General features: G+C 40.6%; 2 protein-coding genes across 7 annotated transcripts in view; one reads left to right on the top strand and one right to left on the bottom strand.

The window, feature by feature from the left end:
* Positions 1 to 3,980, top strand: part of gulp1b (GULP PTB domain containing engulfment adaptor 1b) — a 33,072-nt gene extending 29,092 nt beyond the window's left edge. For 2 of the 6 annotated variants that reach the window (XR_014536676.1, XR_014536677.1), the window contains exons 9-12: positions 594 to 818; positions 1,071 to 1,206; positions 1,375 to 1,930; positions 2,247 to 3,980. Coding sequence is in view for 4 of the 6 variants with exons in the window: in XM_083560679.1 (XP_083416805.1) it covers positions 594 to 818; positions 1,071 to 1,206; positions 1,375 to 1,469; positions 3,482 to 3,553 (528 nt within the window). In the remaining 2 variants the exon portion in view is untranslated. The remainder of the gene's footprint in view (positions 1 to 593; positions 819 to 1,070; positions 1,207 to 1,374; positions 1,931 to 2,246) is intronic. The other 4 variants (XM_083560679.1, XM_083560681.1, XM_083560680.1 and 1 more) reach the window with 3 other exon arrangements.
* A 155-nt stretch (positions 3,981 to 4,135) lies between these two features.
* Positions 4,136 to 9,381, bottom strand: part of col5a2b (collagen, type V, alpha 2b) — a 28,051-nt gene continuing 22,805 nt past the window's right edge. The window contains exons 45-54 of the mRNA XM_083560631.1: positions 9,312 to 9,365; positions 9,094 to 9,201; positions 8,695 to 8,748; positions 8,435 to 8,542; positions 8,275 to 8,328; positions 8,082 to 8,189; positions 7,676 to 7,991; positions 7,102 to 7,289; positions 5,500 to 5,742; positions 4,136 to 4,955 (exon numbers count right to left, since the gene is read on the bottom strand). Coding sequence (XP_083416757.1) covers positions 4,809 to 4,955; positions 5,500 to 5,742; positions 7,102 to 7,289; positions 7,676 to 7,991; positions 8,082 to 8,189; positions 8,275 to 8,328; positions 8,435 to 8,542; positions 8,695 to 8,748; positions 9,094 to 9,201; positions 9,312 to 9,365 — 1,380 coding nt within the window. The 3' untranslated portion in view covers positions 4,136 to 4,808. The remainder of the gene's footprint in view (positions 4,956 to 5,499; positions 5,743 to 7,101; positions 7,290 to 7,675; positions 7,992 to 8,081; positions 8,190 to 8,274; positions 8,329 to 8,434; positions 8,543 to 8,694; positions 8,749 to 9,093; positions 9,202 to 9,311; positions 9,366 to 9,381) is intronic.

Genomic DNA, 9,381 nt, shown 5'->3' with positions numbered 1-9,381 from the left:
ACATTTCTGTACAAAACCTCTTTTTACACTACAATCACGTGTCCTGTTTATTAACTTCTCTCTCTCCTTCTCTCTTTCCTTCTCCCTCTGTCTGCTTCTTTCCTTCTTTCCTTTTATCTCTCCCTCTTTCTCGCTATCGCTCCCTCTCGTCTCTCTATTTTCCCCTTCCTCTTTCCCCTCTCTCTCTCTCTCTTTCATTCCCTTTCTCCTTCTTTCTACCTCTGTCCTTTACTCTATTTTACCCTCTCTCTCCCTTTCTTTCGCTCCCTTTCTCTCTCCCTCTGGCTCTTTTTTTTTTCTTCCTCATTATGCCTCTCAATCTCCCTTCCTCTCTCCCTCTCTCTCTGCTTCCCCCATCCCACTTTCCCCCTCTCTTCCATTTTTTGTCTTTCTTCCTCTCTTTTTTCTCCCTCTCTCCCTCTTTCTCCCTCATTCTCACTCTCCTGCCCCTTTTCTCTCTTTCTCTCTTGCTTTATTTTCCCCTTTCTTTTTATTATTCTCTCTCTCTCTCTTTCTTTCTCTCTCTCTCTCTCTCTCTCTCTCTCTCTCTCTCTCTCTCTCTCTCTCTCTCTCTCTCTATCTATCTATCTCAGCTGCTGCTGAATGTTAACTCCTCGTCCGATGCTCACGTGTCCTTCTCCACTCTGTCCTGCTGTACCGATGACGTCTCTTCACTCTCGTCTCTTGAGATTTCGTCTGTCACACTAACGCCTTTCAGTTCACCCGATTCCGGCCAATCAGGAATCTCGCTGACCCCGCCTCCTGCTAAACCCGCCCACTTTCAGCCACCCAATGTGTTTACTGTTCCACAGCCTCGTGTATGCGTTTGTTTGTTTGTTGCTTCTTTGTTACTCATTGATACGTTAAAATCTAATGCACAGTTTTTATCAGTTTGTGGTCGAATTCACTGCTGTATAAAAGGAAATAAACACTTCATGACCTGCTTCTGTAGCCAAATTAATTGCTTCAGATTTTACACTGCTGTGGATAGTTTTTCCCATAACTGCACATCTGCAAGCATTAATCCTTATATATCTTACACAAACATCTCTCGTGCAACTTATCGTCAGGCTGGTAGCATCCCGGTGAAAGACACCTCGACAGACGTGTTCGACATGGTACCATTTACACCCGGATCTTCCACACCGAGGATACAGGCGTGTAACAGGAATCAGAGTTTCTCTATGCCGTCTCCTGAAAACAGAGGTAAGCAGTCCCTCGAGTGATCCTCACTGATTTTTAAAAAAAAATCTTGACTGAACGGATCACGGGCGAGTGTTATAGCGTCATTAAAAAGAAGCCAATCGTCTCACAGTATGCAAAACTCGATCCTCATAGCAGTGACACTCGATGTCTACATTGTCTCTCCTGCAGGTACGGATCTGTTTGGAGCCGTGCCCTTTGACCCCTTCACCTGTGGCTTTGCAGACTTCCCTCCAGACGTCCAGTCGAAACTTGATGAGATACAGGTGGATTTTATTCTAACAGTTCTTCACACCACACTTTGAAACAAGGGGGGTTTATATTATAGCAGAAATCTGGGTTTAATGAATGACCATAAGATAATAAGGTATGGGTATGAGGTCTGTCATGAGGTATGTGCTTCTTTTTGAGCATCCCATCCCCTGCTATAACAACCTCCATTCTTCTTGGAATATGATGTTCCACTAGATTTTGGATTGTAGAGATTTGTGTGGAGATTTATTCAGTGTCTGTAAAGTCAGGTACTGATGTAGGTGAGGTGAGGAGGCCTGGGGTGCAGTGTCAGTGTTTACATACATTCATGTCCAATAGGGTTAGAGCTCTATAGCAGAAGATCAAACAAACTTCCACTAAATCAAACTAATGGAAAGCAGATCTTCATTGAGCTGGATTGGAATGAATCATTCGTCACGCTGAAAACAACCGGGCATGAAAACACACTTCACCTGTGTTCTGAGCTGCACGGCATCGGGAGAAAAGATTCACCGATGGTGATTTTTAAACGCACGACGATGCCAAAAGAAAAACTCCCGAGAGAAATATTTGTGAAAGGAAGGAGGAAGACGGTGAACAATGACTTTCTTGGTAGGCTACTGTTTAGATACAAGCCGAGTAACAGACACTGTCTTTCATTAAAGCCTGTGTAAAGTTCATTAGTTTCAGTGTAGACATGCGGCTTATAGACAGGTGCGGCTTATTTATGTTTAGAATAAAAATCTTTGGAAATTCAGAGGGTGCGGCTTATATTTGGGTGCGCTTAATAGTCCGGAAATTACGGTAGTTTTGTGTGCCTCCAAATTTGGGTAACAGTTTGAGGGAGAACAACATCTGCCTTCCCAAAACAATCCTCTCATTAAAAATGAATGGGTAATGAATAATACAGTTTATTACTCATGCAAACTATGTGTAATGTAAATCTTGCATTTTAATTGAGAAATAAATCAATCAATGGATTTGCTCTTTCTCTCTCTCTCTCTCTTTCTCTCTCTCTCTCTCTCTCAGCGGCAAAGATGGTTTGTAAACCGTTTTGTTGTGAAGTGAAGCGTGTGAACAGCAGAATGTGTGCATGTGTGGAAGCAGAAGTCACTTGTGTCATAACACGTGCACGTGATCCATAAACTCCTTTTAATAGCACGTCATCAGGGTGGATATGACAATGGGATCATCACATTTCGAGTCCATTATGTGTGTGTGTGCGTTTGTACGACGCCGTTTTAGTGCCACGTTAAAGTAGAAATGAAAAAATTATGACTATCAAGTCACGATGCTTTTGTCTTTCAGGCCTTGTATAGCTGACGCAGTGCACAGTGACAGAAACCCTGGTGTGCTACATAAAAACAAATCATTGCAGTATGAAAATAAAGTCGTGAAAAAAAGATTCTAACTTATGAGAATAAAGTAATCGCAGTATAAATATTTTGAAAATATTTTGAGAATCAAGTCGAAACTATGAGAATAAAGTCGTAGCAGTACAAGAATAAATTGGTAATATAAAAATTATAATAATAATAAATCACAGATCTGCCAGAAACGTTGCATAAAATGGATGTGGATGATTTGGTTAAATGTACAAATGTTAAGGTACAAATTTAGCAATAAGGAAATTATTTGTCTTTTGGTGCATCAGCACAGTTATAATCTGTAAACGGACTCTGCAGTGGTTCTGTAAAAAAAATCAGACATTGATGAAATTGCCGGTTACATCTGCATGCTATTCGAAAAGGATTTGTTGTTTCTCAAGATACTATGAGGATGGCGAATTAAATTGAGAACCAGAACTTCAGCCGGGATCCCAACGCATTGTGGCATATGGGATTCATATAAAAAGATGATTTTATTCTCCAAATATTTTAACTTTATTCTCGTAATCTAGTTTTTTGTTAACGTGGCGCCAAAACACCGTCGTACGTTTGGTTTCCTTCCTGTTTCTAAAAAATATATATGTATATATATATATATATATATATATATATATATATATTTTTTTTTTTACTTTCAGGAGGGGTTCAAAATGGGTCTGACTCTAGAGGGCGCCATTTTCTCCCCGGGTCCAGTGGACAGTCGATGCTGAAATCAAACCTGGATTGTTTTGGCGTCAGAACGTCTGAGCAGAGCAGAAAAATTTCGAGTTACGTTCTGCCTCGAAGGACAAAAGTGAACGAGTTGTACAGATTCATTGTATTTTTATATTGTAAAAAGTATGTATGTTGAGAATGTCGTTTTAGTTTTCACTGATATATCCGAAAGTCAACAAGCATTCACACGCAATATTTTTCTGGCTGTATAAATGTTTTTGTTTATTTTAGATGCATTTTTTTCTCCCCTCATCATTGTTCCTCAGTAATCCTTGTATTGTGTGCTCTGGGTTTTTTTTAGACTTACAGCTCGTCCTTCATTTCCACTGTGCATCCTGCATTCATGTAGAACATCTAATACTTGCTTTATGACATTTAATACGATTCAGTACAGTAAATAAAGTCCTAATCCGTAAAAAAAAACTATATTTCTTCATAAAAGGTTTGCCTGTTTTCTTGTGCATTAGAGCTCCTACACCCCTCCCCCCCTTAATAAAATTAAGAAAATAGTATAAAAACGTATAAAGACATGCATGTATATGATTATGGGGAAGGAAAGAAAGAGAGAGTGAGAGATATAGAAACTGATACATCTTCTCATCCTTTAATGAGACTCCATGTGGTCACTAATTAATCTTAGACGTGTGAATGGCAGTAAAACGTGCGGGACAGAAACACCATCACTGGAGAGTTCGTGCAAATAAAGTGTACACAGAGGTTTAATTTACAGATTCACGTTTCATTTGCACACAAAAAAAACCAGCATATTTACTCATGGCCACTTTATATAATTGTAATTGAAAACATTTGAGCATTAAATTAGTTTACGAAGCACCACAAAACTTTGGTCGACATAAAATAAAAAAAAACCTAGACAGTGTAAATGTTAAAAAGAGGTGTGTGTGTGTGTGTGTGTGTACTTTTTAATTTCATAAAGAATACACATGGATTATAAATTAAACCGTCCACACAGTCGGTCATATACTCCTACACCCCAAGAGCTAGTGGAATTCCTCATTAAACGATCAAATGTGTGTGAGGGGGGAAAAAAAGAAGAAAGATCGCTGCGGTGGCTCATCGTGCTTCTCACATCTGACTCACTTCTGTCTCAGAATAGAAAATAAATACTGCATCGGTGCAGAGATGAAGCCTCGATGACGAGGGTTGAATTTTGGGATTTGCTCTGCTTGCTGTTCAGCGTCAGCAGATATCTGAAGGATCACAGGTGAAGGTGATTTGTGTTTGCGGGATTCACGAGAAGCACACCGGCCCGATGTCGATGCCGAACTCTTGCTCGGCTCCTCCCACGTCCACCGGCGCCACGTCCACAATCGGGAGCTTGGAGGGCTTCTGCGTACGATACTCAAACACCGTCTTACTCCACTCACTGCTGGATTTCTGCAAGACGATAATGGAGAAAATTATGACGCCACACACACAACATGTATCCCAAAATGAAGTCTTTAAGCATCGTCAGTATAAAATGAAATCAGAACCAATAACCGTAAAAAACAATCAAATGCTGAATATTAACGACTGCAAGACAAATAAATCCCTGGCTAGAATTTAGATCCGATTCAAAATTAATGAAACAACATTACGAATGCACTATAAAGGCTTTCAACATTCATTTAAGGCTGGTAAAGTCATGACGTAAACTGCACTCAACCCCAAATTGTATTATTTTATTTTAATTGATCCAGGTTAAATCTTTATCTTATTCAGCTTATTCAAATCCCAGGGAAGGGCGATATGACCGAAACATCATATCGTGATATCTGAACACATTTCTACGATACACAATATGTATCGTGAGAAGTAGCTTTAAATAAACCCGTGTACAAAAACCACATTGTATATAATTATTTAAATAATATTTGACATAAAACTGAACACCGATTGCTTATTAAAACAAAACACCGATTAAGTGCGGAGGTCGTACCGAGCAGCCGTCCTCCGTGACCGTGTACTTGAGGCGGTTGTGTCCGTACGCTTTGATGTCCGTCCCGTCTGCGGCCTTCAGCACGGCGGCTTTCTTCATGTTGTTGTTCTTGTCGTCTCTGTAAGCGACGCTGTTCTTGCAGTGGTACGTGAGCGTCTGTACTGCCTCTTTCGAGAGCAGACGCAGGAGACGCAGCTGCACGTCCACCGTGTTTTTCGAGTCCTCGTTGTTTCCGTATGTAAACTAAAGAAGTGGGACAGAGTTTTTTCCGATCAGCAGTCAAGACACAAATTATGCATATTGATGTGAAGCATTTCAGGATGGCATTGTTCGAGCTCCATGGAAAACAAGTTAAGTCTGTCATATGAAAATGTGACGCTTTAGATTGATTCTATCACCATCCAAACCTGAGATATACAGTGGTATAGCAGGGTAGTAATGTAAAGCGTGTGCACTATAATGTGATGTGAAGTAAATTAAAGAAGTCGTTAATTAATTCTATATAATTATATTATATATAATCTATAAATCTGCTTCTTCTTTCGGCTTCTCCCATTAGGGGGCGCCACTGCGGCTCATCCGTCTCCATACCTCCCTGTCCTCTACATCTGCTACTTTCACCATAACTAGCTGCATGTCTTCCCTCACCACATCTATAAACCTCCTCCTTGGTCTTCCTCTTTTCCTCCTTCCTGGTGTCTCCATCCTCAGCATTCTCCTACTGATATACCCCATGTCCCTCCTCTGCACATGTCCAAACCATCTCAATCTCACCTCCCTCACCTTGTCTCCAAAACGTCCTACATGCACTGTCCCTCTAATAAACTCGTTTCTAATCCTGTCCATCGTCGTCACTCCCAATGAAAACCTCAGCATCTTCAGCTCTGCTACCTCCAGCTCCACCTCCTGTCTTTTACTCAATGCCACTGTCTTTTTTTTTAAGTACCAGGCTGTGTTATTCTTCACCTTTCCTAATGCATTGGTTGAATTAGAGAACGCTTTACCCCTCCACCCCACACACACACACAAATCGCACAAAAGGTCGTTCTCAGAGGTTAATCAAATTTACACTGTTCATCTGGGAGGACAAGACCAACGCAAGAGTGCACTTAGGTTTCCTTTTATCCTGCTTCAAAGCTGAGATACAGCAAGATTAATGATAGTAGATTTAGTACTTTAATATAGTAAAAGCATAGTGACATATCGATTCAGATCTCAGCTCTGAAGCATGACAGAACAAAACTAAGTGCACCCCTGTGTTAGTCTTTTCCTCTTCAACCTGCATAGTGATTTAAATGTAAATCAAAGAATTTTGGGGTAAAAAATTTATATTCGCCATTTTTCACCAAATTCACACTGTACATTAGGGAGGTGAAGACGAGTACAGCAGTTTACTTAGTTTTGTTCTGTCAAACATCAAAGATGAGATATAAATCAGTATTATACTGTGTATAATATATACATATATATATATACTAGTATAATAGTTAAATACTAAAATCTACTAGTACAGTATATTAGGTATAGTATAGAGTATGTAGTGTAGTATAGTATTGTATTGTATTTAAAATGTGTACAGCATATCCAGAGGAATCAACTGACCTTCATTCCTCTGTTCATGGTGGCTCCAAACCACACAGGTTTGAGTGTGCTGGAGTGAGAAGTCCACCAGCTCTTGCGTGGGACACTGGGAGGGTTTGCAGACACACACGTCTCCCCCGTCTCCATGTTACAGTACACTTTGATTGCGTCTTTTAAACTTCCCTCATTAGGGTCCACCCAGTACTCCCCTGCAATACATTCAGAGACAAGAGTCAGGATCATTTTACCCTCACACCCAAGAGCAAAAATGTCTTTTTAGGGTAACATCATATTTACTGAGTTTACCTAAAATAGACACATCCTTCAGTCTATAATTTTTATATTCTCTCTATAATGTCATATTCTCTGAAACGATTTATATTTAAAAATAATTATAATATCATATATTTTTTTACCTGAAAATAAAAAATGTTAACATTTTCAAGAAGTTTGCATCTGGTGTGTTTTATGCAATTATTTTCATTGTTTTTTTATTATGCAATAGTCTGATTTTCAGAACTGATTCTGACCAAGAACATCAGATCAACAGAATTATGACAGACAAACTCTTTGCACGATATAATGGACTCCTTACCGCTTTTCTTCATTGGGTAGCATTGCTTGATGTCCTGGCAGGTGCGTGCCGGGTGATGGCGGCTCCCATCTGCATATTTAATGCTGTCCAGCTGACTGCCCAAAGCCTTCAGGGAGGCGTGGACGCTGCTGTCCACATGAACGACACCAGACCTCTTAATAGGCATTGCCTCATCCTTGTTGTACTCCGGAAGAGGAGGAGCTGGGCTTTCAAATGCGCCGTCATAGTCTGGAATTTTATCAAAGTCATCATCCACAGTTGTAGGAGGTCCTGGAGGACCGGGTGGGCCTGGAGGACCAGGTTCGCCTTGAGGGCCCTTAACAGAGCAGAGCAATTAGGAATAAAGCTTCAAGCCTACGGTGTGTTTATTTCTATCTCCCGTACATGCAGGTACCCAGATTCTTACCTCTGGTCCAAAATCTCCGGGGCTGCCTCGAGATCCAGGGGACCCAATTGGTCCTTGAGCACCTGTGTCACCTTCTTTACCTATAGGTCCAACAGGCCCAGGTGGTCCCTAATGGTAATGAACAGGCATGAGTGTGAAAATGTTCCATTTATCTGAATTGACCTAACAAACTAATAATACATAATCAACTCACTCTTTGCCCACTTGGTCCCACGATTCCTTTCTCACCTGCGTCTCCTGTCTGTCCCTTTATTTAGAAGAAATGATTAAGGTCTTAGTCTCAGGGACGCCAGGACTGATAGTGATGAGTATCCACTATTAATCCGCATACTGTGTGATGATCTTATACTTACTGGTATTCCTGGGATGCCCTGAAGTCCATTGAAGCCACGGTGACCTTTCTGACCCCTCTCTCCAGCAGCTCCTTTTTCTCCTTTGTCTCCTTGTGGCCCTTGAGGTCCCTGTGAGCAGGCAAAGCATTTAATTTCAAAATACTGATACTCAGTGATCGCTAATCACTTTTGGACTACGTGCGTTTGGTGTCGCTGCAGTATGAATGCAGCATGATATGATATGTGTTTATACAGTGCAGTATCTCATAGTTTAAATGGACCTGTTTTCCTCTGTCGCCAGGCTGTCCAGCAGGACCCACTGCACCGCTTGCCCCCTGCAATCACAAACATTTTACAATAATAATACGTTAATATTACACAATGTTATATATGTTAGATATCTATTACATTATTATTACGGGTGTCACCGAATAGTCAAGGATTCGAAGGAGTGTTATTCGTATACCAGTCTCACAATCGAAATGGTTGTATGAGGGGGTGCTCCAACCCTAACCCTAACCCTGATTTCACATAGAACTACTGTTCTTTTCCTCCCAATTAGTTATTATGCTAATGCTGTAAATAAAAATGTCAAAAGAAAGAAATATTTTAATGACTATCAGTTGACTATAGGCAGGACTTGAACATTTTTAAGATCACAAACATTTGCCCAAACTAACCTTTTCTCCTCGCAATCCAGGACCTCCAGGAGCTCCTACTGGTCCAGGTGTTCCTTGGGTTCCCTGGGTTCCAGCAAGACCCTCAGCACCTGGTTCTCCCTTATCTCCCTGGAAAAAAAAATCACACCAACAACCAATTAACATACTTACGCATCCTGTTTGGAGAAGACAACACAAATCTGCTTCAAAAATAGACAAAAAAATATTTTTTTGCCTACTTTGACTCCACGACTACCATCAGTTCCAGGACCTCCATCTGTTCCTGGAGGACCCTTAAAAAAAACAAAG

Source organism: Silurus aristotelis, assembly GCF_946808225.1.
Source record: "Silurus aristotelis genome assembly, chromosome: 2".
NCBI classification, from domain to species: domain Eukaryota; kingdom Metazoa; phylum Chordata; class Actinopteri; order Siluriformes; family Siluridae; genus Silurus; species Silurus aristotelis.
The sequence above is the reverse complement of the archived record's forward strand: the minus strand, read 5'-3'. Positions and strand labels throughout refer to the sequence as shown.